Source organism: Glycine max, chromosome 12, assembly GCF_000004515.6.
Source record: "Glycine max cultivar Williams 82 chromosome 12, Glycine_max_v4.0, whole genome shotgun sequence".
NCBI lineage: Eukaryota > Viridiplantae > Streptophyta > Magnoliopsida > Fabales > Fabaceae > Glycine > Glycine max.
Window position 1 is genome coordinate 3,979,713 of NC_038248.2, and position 21,932 is coordinate 4,001,644.

Sequence of the window (21,932 nt, forward strand, 5' to 3'; positions counted from 1 at the left end):
AATATCATTACCTTTTCTTTCTTTTAGTACTCAAAGTGCTCATTTCATTATTTGTCTAGTTATATCTGTGAACCATTCGTTAAATGCTTTTTAGTCACTACTTAGTACTTACACAGGTTAGAAGTCTCCCTCATACTCAGTGCTCATTTCATTAAGAAATTTCATTGCTAATACAGACATACCAGCAAAGGAGCATATATAGCAAATATTAAGAAATTGCGCATTTCTTTCTCTATCAAATGGGACCCCATAAGGATATATCAGAGTAAATAGGGATTAATCATGGTGTAAGATTTTGCTTAGGAAAGGTATCTTTCTGTCTGTTCTGTCAATAATTGACTTCATTGGCAAGGAGGTAGGGAACAACAAAGGTCTCCAAAAAGGACTTAAGTTAAGGGAAGCCCTAAGATCCACGCTAATGAATTTAAAAACCCTTTAACTTCTCTTGATAATTTAAATCATGCAGACAACTTTGTCATGCCATCATACTCCTTACATGTTTTGGTTATAAAAGGACATTACCCTTACCATTTAACTTAAGTGCGAGACTGTTCAAACTTAACGAATGATCTTAAATTAGAACTATAAATATGAAATTACATTAAATATTTAAAATAAAAAATTTATCTTTTATAATAATCTTATCGTAAAAGATAATTACATATCTGTTGTTGGTAACAAAAAAGAAAAAAGAAACCATGCCACCATTTGGAAAATCTCAGACAAGGAAAAGTGGGACCGCTAAGGTGGTCTCATGTGCCACGGGCTCACATAACCATTAGACAAATGTCGCATTGCACTAGGAAAAGGCCATTTAGCACTACAGTAGAACAATTCTTCTCAAAATTTTGTTGCAAAACCTCTTTTGTTTCTTTTCCATAGAGAACATGGGCATGTACCTTGTTTCTAGATTGGTGTGCATGAGGATTACTTCTCTTTCATTTTCACTCAGTCACAGCCTAGCCTGAAAGATACAAGTGATATGAATTTCGCGTCTCTTCCGGGGAACAAAAGAGGAAATTGTAAAGAAATAAACTAAACCAAGTACTAGCATTAGTGTGGTCCTGTTTGTTTAGTATAATATAATATAATATAACAATACCACCTCACCTCACCTTTTTATACGTGGTATATATGCTTTACATTTGTCCATCTTGTCTTAGTTGTTTAATTTGATTGTTTATATATACTTTATTTTTCGTGGCTTGAGTGTGGAGAATTGTATGGTGTTATATTGTTGATGAATGACCAAATGTAATATATAATACACGACTAAGAAAAAAGCCAACCCAAAGGAATCAACCGTTTAGAAGCATTTATAATATCCAAGGTTCGACTTTGCATAAAAGTACTTGACAGTTGTAGAGAGATTGATAAAGTTATTGACACTCTCGATCGTAGTCTCGTTGCAACGAGTAACAACCAATCTCGCACACAAAAATGTATAAAATGCTCTTAAGACTCCAAAATAAATAAGTATTTGGCTTGATTGATGCAATTAATGCTCGGAGGAAATTAACATTGGCATGGGACAGTCAAAGGTGACGATTAGAGGCATGATGATATAATGTGGTAAAGGACTTCTTGACAAATTTAGGATAAATTTTAAATTATTTATCAAAAAATGAAAGAAAAAATAACTATTATTTTGGAGTGATTTTAGTCATGTGACATGTCACAGTATTACTTTATTATTATCTATCACGTGTATCTCACTTAGTAAAAAATGTAAAACACGCTAAAATTTAAAGGAAAAAAGATTATTCGCTACCCATGTTTCGCTTTTGTAAGAGGCCAAACATGCATGGCAAGGCAACTCGATCACATGTCCAGCAGCAGTTGATGTTTAATATAAAAGGGGCATCAATTGCTGGCACACAGTGAAAACATGTTTCATCTTCGTATCAACTTCTGGAAACACATTATCAGTAACGAGTTTGGTTGCATGCTATAAATGTAGTTTTCAAAGTTTTAAATGAGATTTTTAGAAGTCAAGAAGACGTTCATTTCAAGATATCACCCTAATGAAAGTGAGTTTGAGAATATCACATTTCTATGTTTGATAAAAGTTTTAAAAAAACATTCTCAAAATTGTTGGTTCTCATTCAAAACATCCATATTTACTTTGCTTCTCATTTTCATAACGAAAGTGGGTATCTTACATTCTAATGGGAATAGAAGTTACTTTCTAAAGTAATTACCTCCTCCCACTTCAATTCATTATTTCACATTTTTTCTACTTCTATTTTTTCAATTAAATGAAATTTATATTTTTTAAAAAAATTACTTAATTATTAACTCAAACATATCCAAGGAAATAATATTTTTAAGAATGTAATGTCTAAGAATGCAATGTAAGATTATTTATTCCTTAAAAATAAGTATTCCTTAATAGTTATAGCTTTTAAATTCTAAACGTGATTCCTTTATCATCAACGAATTTTCAAACCCATTGTAAGAGTATTAACAAGTTGAGTTGAGATGAACATTTGAAGTTTAAGTTTGATTTATGAAGAAAATAGATTGCTCAAACTTATTTACGTTGAGTCTAATTATAAGTTTGAGTTTACCTAATTAAAATGATAAAGTTTGAGTTTCACTTATTTAAATCTTTTATAACATAACTCTACTTGCATTTTTTTTTACAATACTTGCATTAAAGTTTAAACTTATGATCCCATGCACATTGCCTCAATCTCCTACCACTAAATTGACCCCACTGAGTAACTCTACTTACATTATTGATATTAATTTTTAGGTTAAATTATAATTTTAGTTTCTTTTTAATTCTTAATCCATGATTTTTATATTTATTTTTTTTAATTTTAGTATTCATATTTTAAAACATTCACAATTTTGATTTATTCTCAAACGCATTAATACTTTTTATTTGAAACAATCATGTTTAAAATAGATATAATTATTATGTATAACATAATTTTTTTGACTATTTAATTATATATTTTGGACTTAAAGCTAAAATTATTAATTAAATTAAAATAATTTTATGTGGATTGATTCACTCCTCAGTAATACATACATTACGCTAATTATGAGTTTTACATCAAATTTCTGTTAATATCATGTGACCTAATAGATTTTTATAAAGTTTAAAATCCAATACATAAGCGAGTTTACGTCTGCTTGCATCTAAAATTGGGCTGAGTTAGTACGAATGGCTCACACGAGACAGGAAGCACGGGCACAGCACAAGTGATGGGTCAGCCCATTAGTAGTGGCTTTCCGATTTGACTAGAGGTAAAAAATTTGTAGGGAATCATGTGTAAAAATAAAGTAGGTGCACTATATTCAATAAAATTTCTTACCGAACCCGTCGTTTTCTTAAATATGATATGTCAGCGGGAATATAGGAATCGTTTCTAACAAAAATGAAAACAGTAAACAAAATTAGACGTAGTTTAGTTTGAAAAGCCATTTCACAAATATCAACAAAGCGATTCTAAATGAAAATTGATAAACTTACAATCAAAATGGGGGTGGGCAATGAATATGCGTAACTTGAAAATTATTAGTATCCAAAACGCCTGACCTACATGAAAACATTAAAAGAAAAAAATTACCACAACAGATTATCAAATGTAGGGGGCAGTTTTTTTCTTGACATGTAAAATTCAATAAATAACAGACAACTACATTTGATGTAGATAACCCCTACCAACATCAAATGGCACTGATTAAAGGAAGATAATAACTACAACTAATCATTTCCAGATCCAACGTTGAAGCATCTGTTTAAAAAAATGTTATAAAACTTCTAATTTTTTGGTTGGTACAAACTGCCACATTAATTCAAATGCTGCCTCTGTTTAAGTTTAAGTATATTTGAATGTGATGCTTTTCTTGTTTTAGTACATTACACATGAACTATTTACTTTTGAAACATCACAATTACATTTGCCTAAACAGTTTCTCATTTCAACTAAAGCCTTTCATTATCAACTTATATTTACCTTGTTGTCAAAATCTACTGCAGAGATGCCTTGCCTGTTAACAAACATATGTAAGCTATTTGTAGAGAGAAATCACTAATGTCATGAAAAGCAACACACCACATATGGAACATTACATTTCTAGCAGTTCATGCCATTGCTAAACTACTAATTCAATTCTTTTTCCAAGAAAGCATAAACAAATTTCAAATACACCAATTGTAACAAGAATTACCTAGAAAAAAATAATTATATAAATCAAAAATCAAAATCTCTTATGCTCATAAAAAATCTTAATATGGAGATAAACTTAAGATAACATGATCATGACAAGTTGTCCAAACTGAAATGTCATAAGTATTTGACACGATTATATGTTTTGCATTCATCATAATAACCATTCAAGATTTCCAGCCATGATGAACATACCTTAAAATAATTCAGAATTAGAAAGAATCAGTAGAGCTTCATGAAGAGAAGCAGGAGCCTCAAAAAAATTGATCCAATTAGATATAGGTGCCGAGGAGTTTACCAAAATTTGGGATGGATCATAAATGTGGTTAACACTTAACAGTACTATCATATACTGGTTCATCTAATCCTTAGACAAATTGTCTGGTTGATTAAAACCAGAATCCTTGTGTAGCTGATTCCGTTTTATATGGTGGATATTAACTTAAAACTACAAGTGTGGCTGCAGCATTTAATAACTCACTACAAATTTTACATATATAATACTTTTTGCATGGGCTACTGTAAATTAATTTACATGCTAGGCACAAACTGGCGTATAAACAGGAAGGGAAGAAGAAAAACAGCCGCATTTGATTACACAAACACTACAGGAATATTAATATTTGCATTTTTTTAATCTTGGTTCATGCCATCAAACACAAAGTCAGAATACTAACTTTCTAAATGGAAGATGGCCATCACCATTTGCCTCGCCAATCAATTGATTTGTCTGTACAACATGCCCAAAAAAATCATTAAATTAAATTAATGCATCAAGAGATTCATTTAGCAGAGTTATCAACTCATACATGAGATTGGCATGGCGCCCCATCCACTTGATACAAATGCGGAAACGCTGCAACCTTACACAAATTAAGCATAGCATAAGAAAGACAGCCAGAATAAAACCACACACAAAAAAAAAAAAAAAAAAACAATCGATTTAGCCAGAAACCTAATAACCAAAAAGGCCAAACACACCTCTGAATATGATCGAATTAGCAGATCCAGCATCTCATGACGATAGTTATACTAAATCTCCCATTTAGTTCAACGGAGCTCCTCTTCCAATGCAACCTCCAATTGAAAGTTTATAGCATAACAAATCTCAAGACCTATGTCAACAAACAGAAATCGAACACACGAAGAACAAATTTACCTTCGAAGGGGCTGAACCTCTCCAATTGGTTGTTTATGTGAAACCCAAGTATTTTTTTCCATTTTCTCGAGCTTTAAGTTCACATCTTAGTTTTTGCATCACAATAGCAAAAACAAAAGGGAAAATATACTATCCTCTCTGCTAAAACCTCTTTCCCGCCAATAGAATGAGCTCCGCTACAAGTAATTGCATAAATCGGCCCACAAAAATAAGCCCAGTCCATATAGGTACGTTATTAACTTTCATATTCTCTCAATTAATAATCAATGATTAAATCCTTCCAAAGCATAATCATCAAATTTTACCTGCTTTGAGAATCAAAGCCTCACACTATATTTTAGGAAAGAAAAAAAAATTATTATCTGTTAATTGCTTTCAAAATCCCAATTAATCTTACTAGAAGGGATATTATATTACCAGATTAAAGACCAAAGACGATGTAATTCTCAAGATTCACCACTGACACTTTCCATACTACAAATGATTTTCCAATCCAGTCACAGTGAAAATAGAAGTTTCATAATCGATTACAAAACAATAACACTAAGAAAGTACTACAGCTTTGTACATCACACGAACAAACCCTAAGCCCTCTCGCCCCTAATCCTACGAGCAAGCTGAATGTCCTTGGGCATAATGGTAACTCTCTTGGCGTGAATGGCGCAGAGGTTGGTGTCCTCGAACAGCCCAACAAGGTAGGCCTCCGCGGCTTCCTGCAGAGCGGAGACAGCGCTGCTCTGGAAGCGGAGATCGGTCTTGAAGTCCTGAGCGATTTCCCTTACGAGTCTCTGGAAAGGAAGCTTCCTTATGAGAAGCTCGGTGCTCTTCTGGTATTTTCGGATCTCCCTCAGCGCCACCGTACCCGGCCTGAAACGGTGTGGCTTCTTCACGCCGCCGGTCGCCGGAGCGGACTTGCGTGCTGCTTTCGTGGCGAGTTGCTTCCTCGGAGCTTTTCCTCCGGTGGACTTCCTTGCGGTTTGCTTCGTACGAGCCATTTCGAACACAGAGATTGCTTCACGTTGGAAGAAGAAGACGAATGATATGAACTCAAATGGTGAGGGTGGAAGTATTGTGTGTTGCGTGAGTGAGATGGAGTGTATTTATATAAGGTGGAGATGGAGAAAAAAGGTTGAGCGGGAATTTTTGAAATGCTGTTTTGGTTTGCAAAATTTTGATTCAGCCTCGGAAATAGGACCGTTAATGCGGTGTGGGAATCAACGGATGCCGTGTTTCCTCGGTTGAAGCTACGGATCGCAATCCGTGACACTCACAAAGACACCAGTAGGAACAAGCCACGTCTTGCTTGGTACTTGTTGAGGTTTTTTATTATTATTATTCTTGGATTCAATTTCTTTGTTAGTTTCTTTAGAGTTTAGTTTTAGGAAAGATAAAAATTATAAATTATTTTTATTGAAAATAATAAATTAATGTGTCAATATTTTATTTATTTTTACAATTTTATATAAGCCATTTAATTTAAAGTATAGGATTTACCATTTTCCCTTTAAAATCTCGTAATAAAAATAAGAATGGAAAAAATGAAGAAAAAAATTACTTATTCAAATAAGTGGAAGAGTAAGTAAAAAAAATTATAAATTTAATTTTGTTATAAATTGGAATGTGTAGTATTACTGCTATACACATGTTATTTCTATAATTACTGGAAAAAATTATTTCACATTCATTTCAAATTATTATTTTTTTATTTGTAAATTTGATGTAAATTTGACTTATCTTTATCATTGTTAACCCTTAGATCGAGTTAAGGAGGAGGATCATGTTAGATCATTGACAACCAACACAAAACTCATTTTTATACCAAACATAGATTACTCACCATAAATTTTCTACTAATGTTAGGTGATTACTAGAAAGCAACATGTTATATCATCAATTATAATGTTAAATGAGTAACTTTACTACATTGACACCCCAATGAGGTGTTAAATAAGTAAAGATCTTCATATTTTTCTAGATGGGTGAGCATAAAGAAGTTAGTTCACAAGTGATTAACTTGGCAAATTGATACTTTGATAGGCAAGTCTATAAAGGTGGTAGACATCATGATGCAGGGGAGGATTAACATTATCTATCTATATATAAGAGACTAAACAGGTTGGAGAAAAAGTCAAGGAGATGGATACTACGAGCTTTGAGCTTTGGTATGCATTTCAAGTCAAAGTGAAAAAATGGGATAAATATTATTGTGGACAAGGATTGAAAATAAGTGTGGTGAGCTTCAAGAGAAATATAACCAAAATTTTAACCTTAAAATCATCTATGGCACAATAAACTATCAATATCATCTGTGTTTATGCACCTCAAGTAGAAACAAAGGTATTTGTGAAGGAAAAACAAGGGAAGACTTAGAGGGATTGATCAAGGCATTCCTCGAGAGATTTTTTTTAGGCATGGATCTACATTGACAGGTTAGTAATCAAGAAGACAATTTACAAGTGCTTATGATTGTTTTGGTTTTGGAGATCTAACTACACAACATAGTATTGATTTGTGGTGTTCATTTCAAAAGGCAAACAAGTTACAAAATCCAAGGATCAAGTAGTGACAACTCAAAAAAGACAAACTCTTATGTGATTCTTGGGGGCTAGAAACAATGTCTCGTGAGCATTGTCGCGACAAATTATTACATACAATGTAGCAAAAATGTGACTTTTAAGTATAAATTGTTGGAGGAAGGTGTTTGGGATTATTTACAAGGTAGTGCTAACCTCATGGGATGAGATGCTTACGAATATAAGGAAAGTTGTTAAAGCTGACTCAAGTGAATGTATTTTGAGCTCAGAGATAAGGAACCTTGGTGGTGATGTGAAAAGGTTTAAAACAAAATAGAATGCTTTAAAGTCTTACAGGGCAAAAATGTTAAAAATTGGATAAGGTATCGAAATATTAGGAATGAGACAAGAAAAATTGTGAGTAAAACACACTCTAAAGTTGTTAAAGATTTTTTGCAAGGACCCAGGGACAAATAATGGAGAACATAAGCTACATAAGCTCACCAAAAAATAAAGGAAAGAAAACAATACATTTGAATGCTAGAATTATTGACATGAAATAGTTTTTTGCTAATTTAACTAAAAAGTTAACCATTAAAAATAATCTCACTTTGATAATATATTTCAAAATAATTATTTTTTTCATGAATAGTTTGTAAAGGTATCTTACATCAATCAATCAAATTCTATTTACCAATTTTTAAAATGCTAGAATCAATATTAAAAAGTGTTCCATTTGATCTTGATTATATGCAAAAAGAGAAATACTTTATACTTATTAAAAAAATTAGTTAATTTTATTAAATTATCATTTTTAATTAAAAAATAAATATTTTTCCTACACTATCATTTATTAAAACTTGATATCAAACATAATTTTTTTTATATTATTAAATGAATGGTATATTAGAGAGAATCTTATTAAATAAAACATAAATAATTATCATTTATTTGCATTTAAGATAAAAAAATAAGAGAATTTTATTATTTATATTTAAGACCGAAAGAACTATACATTAAAAATCAGAGTGTGATATACTTATTTTTTTATCAACTTTTTTACTGTTAATTCATTAGATAATACTTTTATGACACTTGTTGGTATTTGTCATGATAATAATGATAAGCCGCTAAGGAAAATATTGGCAGACTAGGAATATGACAATTAACAACAAGAAACTCACAAATAGATATTCTTATTGGCCACTAGCCACTAGCCAGGATATATGATTCACATTAATGAGTACAGCGTATTTTTTCATTGTAGGCGCCGTCAGACCAACCCTTTTTTTCATAATTTATTGTTTGTTTCGAAAATTACTTGGTTTGGTATTTTATGTGGTAGTCACTAGTAAGTAGCTAGAGAGGAGAAAATTCCTTGGTTTGGTATTTATGTGGTACTAGTCTGCAGTCACATTCAAATGAAAGACAACCAGAACAAAGTGCATGATTTCAACTAGCAATTCTAGAAGCTTTATTCTGCTATTCTGTGAACAAGCTAATGAAGCAAAAACAAGCTCTCAACTCTTGGAAAAGACCCGAAGATGGAAGCAATAATATATATTATTCTTTATGTACAAGGAGAAAACAAGGCTCAAAAAAGAAACATGGAAAAAAGTTCCTATAATGTATTATGTATATATAATACTATATCATAACCAGCAGTTGGACACTGAGAAGTTGTGGAATCTGAATGAGAGATCCCCAGCTGTGTCTCTCTCGAGCTGCATTGGCTGAGAACCAACACTGCTGACACCACCACCTGCATCAGACCCTTCATGGGGCAATGGCTGTATTTGGTTCTCATTTGGATGGGGTGCCAATTGAACTTCTTGTGATAATGGTAATGGCAACACTGAAGGAGATAATGAACTCAATCTTGTACTTTCTAAACTTGAAGCCAATGTTCTATCCCAAAGGAAGACATGAAGGAGAATAGGAACTTTGGTGTGTCTATGCAAGGAGAGTTTCTGGCTCAATGAAACAGTGTCATAACACCTAATGGCTCCTGTTGAAGAGACCATCCATGGGAGGACTCTCTGATTTGAAAGCCTAGATACTACCAACAACTTTGAAGTATCTTTTGCTGCTTTATACAGATTGCTGAGTCCTGAACGTGTGGCTGGTACATTTTCTTGGTTATCCTCAATAACTGTTTGGATGAAAATAAAACCCTGTTGATCACATACAAAACTATTAGCTTAAAGCCTAAAACCAACAATGAATCAATCTGTTTTAACTATATAAGTGATTGCTAGATTCACAGAGAGAGAGAGAGAGAGAGACCTCTTCTGTACGACTAATGGCAAAGCCAAGCTTTGCGTCGTCCTCTTTTAGTTTTATCTCAATTGAGATCTCTCCTCCGATTGGAGCATACCAGAGCCGAACTGCTCTAACAACACCAATGTCTACTCCATGGTAATCCTCAAAGCCATAAAGGCTTGCATTTGCAAGGTTAGATAAGTCGGATAATGATCCTGCATTTACAGTGGAAGAAGCTGTCTCTCCAGAGATCTGCCACTCAAAAGAAACACCAGTTACCACATAGTGCAACAAAAACCATTATTAATCTCTCAAACTATTAATATTGTAACATTCTAAACAGTGCCTCTCCTACTGCCAGACAAATAGTATGCTGTAATTCCAATTTCAAAATTTAAACATGATGTTACACAAATTAAGAGTGTTCTATAATGTCCTTCCTCTGAACTGGGAATTTGATTTTTTTTTTTTTTTTGTGTGTGTGTGACTCGTGGAATTTACAAAAGTTCATGTGAATCATGAATTAGTACCCTTCAAAAAATTTAGTGTGACAATAAGAGAGGCCTAACAACAGTTTGTGTACATCAAGTGACATGTTGGAAAACAACATTATAGTAGTAAATTAACATTGTGCTACTAGCATGCCACAACTGAATGTGCCTCAATGCAATTAGGGAATTGATCATGATCATTATTTACCTTAGTAAGTAGGGACTCGGTTTGGACATTCATAAAGACAATAGGGACACCTGAAGCTTGAGCTGCATTCAGCCACGTATTTGCCCTGGCTAGTGTATCCTCCACATCATTGTAGCGAGCAGCTATCCTATCTGAAACTTTGGGAAGAAGTAATATTGAAAGAAAATTGCTAGAATTGGGAACTGATAGCAACTCCTGCATCCTCCTCTCCCATGGATACGAGACATATCCATCTTGTAACCGCGTCCTAGTTAGTGCATTTACCATCCTAGTGGTCCTTGAAGCTGCAAAGTGCAGTTATTGTTTACAAATTAGATCAAGACATATATTATAAAGTGAAAATTAACAACTCCATTTCCATTGCTGACAAAACATAATAAGAGAATAAAACTAGACCTCTACGCTTAAAACAAATCCAGGAAATTTTAAAACAAAAGCCAAAACAGACTACTATCAAGGTATCTAATACTACATTGTATTAGAGTAACTAGACTCTTTCTAGTTAATGCTAATGACTATCAGTCTATCATGTATGTATCAATAATTCGATATCTATTATTCCATATTAATTACTGCCATAAGCAACACCAAACACAACTTTTTGACTTTTCTTGTCTTTAGACTAACTCTAGATGTGAAAAATCCTGGTTTTTAAATGATGTATAATTAAAATACAAAAGTGCACTATGACAATGGAAATTAGGGGAATTGAATGTCGAGATCATTGACAGAAGGAAGTCACGAGGGTCACGCAACTTGATGCCTAAATCTAGCAAAAGTTGTAGCTTTCAGATGAGAAGAAGTTAATGCCTCAACTATCTTTTAATGGATATTCATTCCACCCAAACATATAGTGCCAAATATCAGTTAACACAAAATCCAAAAGGCTTAAATCTGTGTAACAAAAGCGGGAAGAGGTGCCACTCACGTTAGTGCGAAGTTGTAAACACTAATAACTAATCAACCATAAAAAGAACAAAAGCAATGGGGTTGAGTGAAATCAGAGAGACGACGCAGAGACTCAAATCACGTATTTTCACTTCTCGTTTCCTTATTTGTCTCTTAAAAAAAAAACAGTTTAGCCAAAAAAAATCTAACAACCAGAACCGAAATTTTTTTACAATAATAACTTGTCATTTTTCAATAGCCACAGACAATTAACTATAAACGGTAACAAGTCACTAACAGCCTAACCAGAATAAGACAATACGCCATCCTATCTCCTATCAATTTATTTATATTTAATAAAATAAATAATAAATTAAAAATTTAAGAAAAAAGCACAAAAATAAATGAACTTATCTACCTATTCATCAATTCAATTAAACCTGGGAACGAAGAACTGAGTCTTGAAAATATATTTCAATAGTTGTTTTTTTTTTTGAAACTGACCTTTTAGGTTAAATCTTAGTTACAAGTATGGGTTGGGAAGTAATCAATCATAATTTTAAACTCATTTTTTTCTTAAACATACTTTTAGAACTTTTCACCGGAAATCCAAACACATCCTAGATGGTTAATTCTACACAAGCGTGTGTTGAACTTGTTTTAATTAATTAAATAATTGAAATCCGAAATCCAAGGGGAACAAACAACTTAGAATTAATAGGGATAAGGACTAACAAATAATTATAATAACGATAAAATTAATTAAATCTTTTTATAATTTACATTAAGAAAAATATGATTTTTTCTTAGATTGGGCATGGGAGGAGATAAAGAAACAAAAAATGTAAACGAAAACGGAAGAATCGAAGAAGAGTACCTTGGAGTTGGAAGCACTCGGTTTCAGTTCGATCCAGGAAGGCAACGACGTAGTTAGGATCAGTGATGGAGCGGAGGACATAGTGCTTCTTCCCGGAGGAATCGTTGGGGACAATACACGCCTGCAGCTCGGCGAACTCGTGGGGTCCTCGGCGAACCAGAACAAGGATAGAGGTGTCTTTCTTCTTGTAGGAGTCTTGCAGGATTCTATTAACGCCACTCTTGCCGTTTTTAAAAGGCGATCTGAAGCTGATAAGCGCGTTAGGAGAAGCTCCGATTCGAAGCTCTTCGACGATGTCTCCGGTTTGAAGCATGTCTCCGGTCCACTCGTGGGCTTTGGAACTTCCCTTGAGACACTCTATGGATAACACTTTGGGGTCTCCTCGTGTGGGTGAGTCCGAACTGCTTTGTGATAACCGGTCCATGGTCATGTTTGTACTTTGAAAATTATTCACTTCATGTGCTTGGTTAATTCACACGACTCAGTTTGAGAGAAACTGCTTGTGTTTTAGCAGAGAGGGTTTGAGATTTTGGTGTTTGATGATTAATAGTTATATGACCATGGTGCGTATGGTTTTGTGGAAACTAAATGTTGAATAAGAGATGTAGAATTACAGAAACGTGGAATGGTAAAAAAAAGTTCCTTTTTTAAAGACGGAAATGTTGAAGCTAGAGAGGATGGATTCAGTCGGTAAGAAACTGCAGAAAATAGAAAGATATTGGTGCGCTTGCGATTAACGAGCCAAAAAGTCAATGAACCTCTCCGGGTTACTAAATGTCAACACTAGTTCTGGGATTATTATTTTATATTTGCTTTTGGTAAATGTAAATGGTTAATTTTGTTAAAATGTTAATAAGAGAAATTAGAATATATATATATATATGATGGCTTCTTTTTTTCTTCTTCCTTCGTTCAGTAAGACAATCTTATAATTCATTTTAAACACTGTCAATAGTAGTGTTGATTAACCTGTGTCTTATTTCGAGTTGCTAGGGATGGATGCAAGAAACATATAAAGAAAAAAGATAAGCACATTAAAGGAAGTGGTAAATTTGATAAATAAGAATAAAATGATTGTAATTTTCTTTTAATAGGTATGTTTTTTAAAAGTTGTTTGGTGAAAATCACTTTAAAAAGAAGAGTAAAATGGTGGATGAATAATTTCTTTCCAATTTATTATTAATTTATTAAGATTTTGAGTTATTTTTTAAAATATAATATATTTTGTAAAGATAAATATTACAAGAATGAGATTGAATTGTGATTTTTACTAAATTTAAATCCTTTTCATAAACACCAAAGTTATCGTAAGATAAAGTAGGACTTAAAAAAATAGATATGACTTTTGCAAAATGGATTAGACCATAGTTTTAAATTTTTGTAAAACAAATAATGTTTTTCAAAAGCAAATATTAATTTCAAATCCTAAGTTACTTCAAATGGCAGAAGAAACAATAAATAAGAATATCACACAGAAAATTTATATTAGTTCGTCTCAACCATCGAGACTATGTTCATTTCTTGACAAATCAAGTTTTACTAACTTCAACAAGTTATAAGGATTTGGTACTGTCTCATTAACTCAAGCTTTATTCCAAGCTTGTTACAATCAATATTCTTTCTCCTACCAAGTAATTATGGCCTCTAACACACATCAGAATATTTGTTGGTTTTATTGCACAATGACTAACACTTTATCGTCCTACAGAAGGATAAACAAATTCAATACTTAATCTTTTCTCTCAAGATGAATAAAGTGTTTTGAGAATTTTTCTAAACTTTACGAGGATTGACACAAAGAGCTTTCTACTAAAATAATTTGAATAATGAGCGCTTCAAATTATACTTCATGTCTTCACAGTTTTTGGTATTTATAAGTCTCCTTCAATCAAGTATTAATTGTCTATAAACAAACATATTCTCTCTCTTAAGCTTGCATTTGAAGAATGTAATCGTTGGAGCCTTAAATGCATGCACGTACTTCTTCATGCTAAGGAACCATCCTTTTGTTGCTGGCATGTTAAACACAACAACAAAAAATCACTTCCTTTTGAGTTACAAGTTTATACAACAAAGCTCTTCTAATGGTGATTGAGGAATTTTAGAACATGATCTCATTTATTCTTCATAGGATTCGACAAATCTCAAAAGAATACTTCTACAAAATAAATCTCATACAAAGAATATCGAATAAAGTCGTAAATGTTATTTTTGATGTCATGCCAAATCATGATTCCATATTGTTAGTGTCTGAAACATCATACATGATCTTAACGAACCATGATATAATAACACATTAAATTTTGACTTTATTTATATATAATCAAAATAAGTAAGATTTCTGATTCATCTTAAGACATAAATGTCTTTTGATTTAACATTTTTTTTATTTACAGATAGACAAGATATTTTTTATGCAAGCATGTTTGATTTTTTTTATAAGCAAATTAATCTTTATTAAAAACAATTGTCCCAATAACACATAATGTGTTGCATATTCAGTTGCAAAAGGTACTTGAGAAACCAGAACCGGCTACACAATGCGCATGATTTGAATACATATTATCCTCGTGATGCAAAATACAATCTCTATTTTTTTTGTACCAACATACAAACCCTATTAATAGCTATTTTAAATATGCTTTTGCAATGTGCACTTCAATTCTTATAAATTCAACTTTTTATTTTCGCAGTTGTTGCGCCCTACTTCAGTTGCCACCTTGAACCAATTCTTATTTCCAGTTGTAAATTTGAATTTCTTTACTTAATTAATCTAACGCTATGCTTTTTTTGTCATTGGAATAAAACCAACAATTTCTATATGTTAAAAAAAACCAACAATCTCTATGTATATTTCATAAAAAAATTAAATTGATTTAAATATTATTTGTACTTTAAATATTGCTTTGAATAAAATAGATAATTTCATTTACTAAGTACTTAAAAAAAGTTATAAACAAAATAGATAACTGTTAATTGATTTATTACACTGAAGTGAACCTGTGTTTATGAGCATTTAAATTTCACAATTGTTTATAGGATGGTTTAATAATGTTTATTTTAGACAATTCATAATTGACACTAATATAGATTTGACACTAATCGTTGTTGCGCCCTACTTCAGTTGCCACCTTGAACCAATTCTTATTTCCAGGTGTAAATTTGAATTTCTTTACTTAATTAATCTAATGCTATGCTTTTTTTGTCATTGGAATAAAACCAACAATTTCTATACGTTAAAAAAAACCAACAATCTCTATATATATTTCATAAAAAAATTAAATTGATTTAAATATTATTTGTACTTTAAATATTGCTTTGAATAAAATAGATAATTTCATTTACTAAGTACTTAAAAGAAGTTATAAACAAAATATATAACTAGAAATTGATTTATTACACTCTGTGTTTATGAGCATTTATAAATTTCACAATTATTTGTAAGATGGTTTAATAATATTTATTTTAGACAATTCATAATTGACACTAATATAGATTTGACACTAATCAATGTTTTTTTTAGACAATTCACAATTATTTTGAAAATGGGTTAAATTTTTAGAGTTGTAAAATTTAATTTTTTTTATTTTGTGTGAACGCAGGTTAGTTAAGCCCACTTGCTATACACGGCGTCCTTCCAAGTCATGTGTTGTTCGAGAACATTATGATAAGTGTTTTAATAAGCAAAGATTAGACATAACAAATGAGAGATCTTCTCTTTTTTGTACATTGTTCAACATTTCTTTTAATTAAAAACAATTTGTGTCTTGATCACCTCCCATCAATTGTGTCATCAAACTTCCCGGCATTTCCAAAGTTATAAAAAACAGAAAACAGGTTGAATAATTTAATGTACATATCCATATCATAAAATTAAAGTATTTTAACAAGAATACCATGGATACATGCAACTTTTTTTCATAGGATGAATTTTAAAATATCTACTTGTGAGCTCCTGTTTGACACGATGTCATTATGCCACACCCTTAACCTACCTTCTTCCACCAACAGTAAGGCGTGTCACACACACATGCATATAGCGTACAATCTATCTCTAGCATGTGGATTAATACAAGAAAGTAAACTCTCCATTAGAAGGGATTCCTTACTAACCATAGTAACAATGTATTCAAGAAAAGTATAAATCTACAATTTCACAATGCATGTTAAGGTAAAAATTACACTTTAGTAGTATAGTTTCTTAATATAAATTTGTATTGTATGTAGTTTACTCACATTTCTTCGTTTAGTTATAACAAACTTAGAAAAATAGTTAATAAAAATGATTTTTTAACATTAATTTTAATTTTAGACTTTTTAAAATTACTTAATACATGTTTTTTCTTATTGGTAGATTATAAGGGGATAAAACATTACATAATTATACTATAGAGACAAATGTTTATATGAAAGTGTATTAATATTTAAGTGATTTCATTTGGTGAATATTTATATATATCTCATGAAAATACAAACTATACAAGAAAGCTTATTAAAATATAGCTTAATTACAAGATTAAATGTACTTTACATAAATTAAAATGTTTACATGAAAACATATATTAAGATTTAGAGGTAAATGCTTACATAATATAAAAATAAAATTTTTACGTGAATATTTAGGTCATGACAATATGTATGAATAAAATATAAGCTAGAGTGAAAATATACTAAACAAGCATGAATATTTTACACAAAAGGATATTAATATCCATATACGTATTCATTAATATTTGAATGATAAAGTAAAAAATACTATAAAGTTATTGAATATTCTATATAAAGGCATGCGACTAACTATATTATTGTATAAAAAGTACACTTTAGTTTAATACTTTTTAATATAAATATATTTTGATTATAATATTTTACTTATTTTGTTTTGTTTTTAGTTATATATACCAATTCTAGAAAAAGTTAATAAAAAAATAGATGATTTAAATTAAATTTGACTTCATTAAGTATTATATTTCATGTGTTAAACAATACATGATTTTTTTGTCTTAATCCTTCAGTTCATTTGGCTGAAAGATAAATAAAATTTGATTAAAAATTATTTTAGTAATGATCAATTGAATAATACATGAGTATACTAACCATTTATAAGATTAAAAAGTTACTAAACTGCAAATTAAATGTCAAATGTGATCATCTTATTTTTCTACGTTTCATTTCATTATAATTTCATAAAAAATACTATATGATTAAGCGTATCAAACACTAATTAAATAGGTGCATGAATATTAATTTCTTTTTTATGACGAATATCAAATCTTTTACTATTAACTAAATTATCGAAGTCAACAATGAAATATGCTTGTCAAGAAAATTAGCAAGCCCCAAAATGAATTGTGTTTTGGAATTCAAAATAAATTTAAATAAAACAACTCTTGATCATAGAAAAATTCGTGTGAAAGCCTTCATCTCCCCGTTAAAGTGATAAAGTAAAAGTACTACCTACCTTGTCAAACCATCTTTCTGAAGAGCAACTCAAGCGGTTATCTAAACCTTCCAACAATTTTCTGGGAATAGCTTGAGCATTGGTTCAATGATATCAGCACGCATTAAGACTAAAAATAAAATTATTTTACTATCGGCATAGTTGGGTTCATTGGCATTAGTTAGAATGTGTCGGATACTTGACATTAACCAAAATAACTAATAAAGACTTATCTAAGTCAGCAATGCAACCTGTTGCTGTGCTATGGCTCTAGTGCAAACTCGTGATTATGCTATAGCCACCTTTTGAGGATTATTCTTAATTGATTAAAAAGATATCTATGTGTTATAAATTTTGTTGATATTATTTTCAATTCCTATTTATGAAAAACCTTCATCCTAAGGGACTTTAGCATGACATTTGATATGTCAACAAACATGTAAGTCTATGACTCTGAGATAAGCTTATAGGGGGAATCTGAGCAACTTTCTAGTTCCAATTTGTTTCTGAGGTCATCTTTTTACCCAATAATAATTCTGATATTTTTTTTTATCGCATATATATATAGTCTATCTAGTGCCTTTTTTCTGTGTTGCACATTCAGTATCTAGAAGTCACTTTGGAGCTTGGACCTTGACTCATCTAAGATCCACTGGGTGGACTCGCTATAAAATCCTCCTAGCGGCTAGCACCCATTTCTTTCTTATACAAAATTCAAATTTAAAATTTTATTTAAGAAAAAACAAATTCCATAATATTTAGACTAATAGACATTGGTATATCTATCCAATTTCTTCAAAGCTTTGATTGATCATTTATAGTCTTTAAATAATAAAATTATTTTTAAAATTTCTCCAAAAGTAGATTGATCAATTTAACTTATAATAATGATTAAATTGAAACTGTTAAAGGCCGCTTGAGCCGACTTCTAGTTATTTATTGTTAATTACATCATTTTGTTTGTTACTTTTCTTCATATTTCTATGTCAATATTTAATATAATCTTCATCTGCAGGGGAAAGCTAGGATACTTTATTGGTTATATAATTCAGTGTGCAAAAAGATATTGACAAATACTACTTTGTTAAGTTTAGACCCCTTTTTAGAAAGTTAGGCCCAGACATAGGAAAATAAGCCAATGTGTTGGTCCAATAATTGGACCTTGCACACACAAAAAGCTTCAAGAATACATGAGAAATCACTGTGCACTGGGCAGATGCAAATTGGCTCTTTGAGACACTCTTTTAAGAAAAGAAAAGAAAAAGTGTAAATTTCACGTGTTTTCTTGATATTTAAGAAAATTATATATATATATATATATATATATATATATATATATATATAATGCGGAAATCCCATTATCCAGATTCACATAAAATGCGTTGTTCTGTAAGTCACAAATTAAAAAAAATAATTTGATAAAAATATAGTATTTAATACATTAAAAAAATATCTTGTCTAACATAAGAAGGCATTTTACATAACAACACACGTGGACTGATTTGGTCGATTTTGATCAAATTCAGGATTCAATTCAATCAAATTTGATTGGTTCCATTCGGGTTTCATAATTTTATTTTTGAAACCCAATACAACCTCATCCATTGATAAATGATTTGATTTGATTCAGATTAACGGATTATTCATTTAAATTTGGTTTTTTCCTTAAAACTATTATTTTATATCAAGATTCATCCAAATATATAATACAATTAACACAATATTATCACATGTCTAAAAGTAATAAAATTGATTCATTCAATATCATTAATGTAATATTCTAAAATAGATAAATACGAATTAAAACAAAATATTCTTCAACGAGATTTATTATGATAGTATAAATCACAATTATTTCCTACAAACTAATTCCTAACAACAAGCTTTGCTGCAATCAAATTTCCTACAATCAATTTTGTTACAACCAGATTTGCTGAAACAAATGAACAAAATATGATTCATTAATATTATAAACATGTCAGAACAAATAAATATGAAAAAAGGTTAAACAAAAAAAATTATACCTAAAAGTAATATATTGAGAAGTTTCAATACTAATAGTATCAATACTCAGAATCCGAGTATTAGCCATATTTAAAGTTAAAACAAATAATTCTAAAAAAAATTGATTGGTTTTGATCGACTCAGTTCTGTTTTGATTAGATCTATAAATTTAAACTCATGATCCAATCTATATATGAATGATTTTGATTGGTTTGATTCGATTTTGATCATTAAATACATAACCTAACTCAAACTGTTCAGATCGATTTAAGTCAATTCATATTCGTTGTCCTGTATCAAAAAATACCCGTACTCTTGTTTGTTGTTTTCCTGAAGGGAAGGGAGCATCAACCCCGTTGATCTCTCCAATCTAAGGAAAAAATGATGAGAAAAGAAACGATTTGCCTTACCAAGTATTATTTATTTTAATTTTATGTTACTATATCATAAAGATAAAAAAAAACATTTAATACAATTATATTTTTTATTCTCCCGTTCATCCAATTAAATAAGTAGAGGAATAACTTGACTTTTCTTTATCTTCATTCTCCTTTTTATTTTTTTCAATTTAGATAATTTAAAATCTACGTTTATTTTTCTTTCTTCTAATTATTTCTCCTCTATTTATTTTCACTACAAAACAAAAAGTTGAAAGAGACGAACAACAATGCACGTAGCTATAGCTGCTAGTAACAGGTCCCCACAGAGACGAAAAGTTGATGCAAATCCCTCCAGCAGCAGATTGTAATTGTATTGTGTTGTCCCTTCCTCGCTCCGTGAGCCTCGCTTGCTGCCAATGCCATTTGTTTTTCTCCTTTCTATTTCTAGCAAGTAGCAACACTGTTTATTTGGCAGCTCACGATTTTAACCTAACTCAAACCTAGCTGATATTATAATTCATTCAATATTTTATCACACTTAACCCACCCAACTAATAAATGAGCCACAACCGGACCAATCCTTATTTAAACAAAATACACAAATATTTATGTCATATTTTTAAAATAAATTAAATCATTAAAATAACACGTTTTAATTTAAATCAAAAGATCTTATAAAGCAGGCTAATTACTTAACTTAATCATGAAATATAACCCAATCTTATAAAGCACAGGCTTATTATTTTCAAGACATGCCAATCTTGGGGATCGTAATTTCTAGGGTAGTGATTGTCTAAATGATAGTTTGTGTCTAGTGGTCCTGTGAATAGTGTGAGTACTCTTTGTTCTTCTGGTCATTGTTGACAACTAACCATATTGCAGCGTGTACCATCCAAAACAATCCACACATATCCTTAGCGTTTAGGGCAACATTTGCTTTGTGACATCATTTATGACATGGGCTTCACTAAAATGGATTTGGATCCACACAATTGGCCCATTATAGGGATAGTGACTCATCCATTGCCTATACAGCTGTGTCATACATGTGCTCTTTCTCTCTCAAAAGCAGATCAACTCCCAAAGGCCGAAACCAAATTATTTTCTTCAAAATGTTCATTATTATTATTATTGTGATGGCGATGAAGGGAGAGAGAGGACGAGGTAGCTGAAGGAGTAAATGATTAAAGACAAAGAAGATGAATGGAAAAACAAATTAGTTTTATTAGTCTTTTAGAGATTAAACAGACAAAGAATCCTCGTCATATTGAATTGCAAAACCAAAATAGTCGAATCCAAATTGGTGATACATTGATAGCTAGCGTCCCTGGAAAGAGGAACACAAAGCAAAGCCACCATTTAGACAAGGGTACGGAGTAAGATAACCACCACCAAATTGGCTCTATGAGACACTCTTTTAAGATTCATATCATTCATATGCTTAACACAACTAATAATTTTTATATCTTTTAATCAAGTAATTTAAGATTTAAATTTAATTGACTCTTGAATATAAAATAAATTTT

At 31.0% G+C, this 21,932-nt stretch overlaps 2 protein-coding genes across 2 annotated transcripts; both read right to left on the reverse strand.

The window, feature by feature from the left end:
• Positions 1-5,764: 5,764 nt before the first annotated feature.
• Positions 5,765-6,427, reverse strand: LOC100818932 (histone H3.2). Its single transcript, XM_003539356.5, has one exon. The coding sequence runs from the start codon at positions 6,336-6,338 to the stop codon at positions 5,928-5,930; it is 411 nt and encodes a 136-aa protein (XP_003539404.1). The 5' UTR covers positions 6,339-6,427; the 3' UTR covers positions 5,765-5,927.
• A 2,934-nt stretch (positions 6,428-9,361) lies between these two features.
• Positions 9,362-13,325, reverse strand: LOC100815203 (uncharacterized). The gene is made up of 4 exons (XM_003539350.5): positions 12,583-13,325; positions 10,818-11,101; positions 10,143-10,370; positions 9,362-10,030 (listed from the first exon to the last, which is right to left on the reverse strand). Exons 1-4 carry the CDS (start codon positions 13,010-13,012, stop codon positions 9,509-9,511), a joined length of 1,464 nt encoding a protein of 487 aa, XP_003539398.1. The 5' UTR covers positions 13,013-13,325; the 3' UTR covers positions 9,362-9,508.
• Between the last annotated feature and the right edge of the window lie 8,607 nt (positions 13,326-21,932).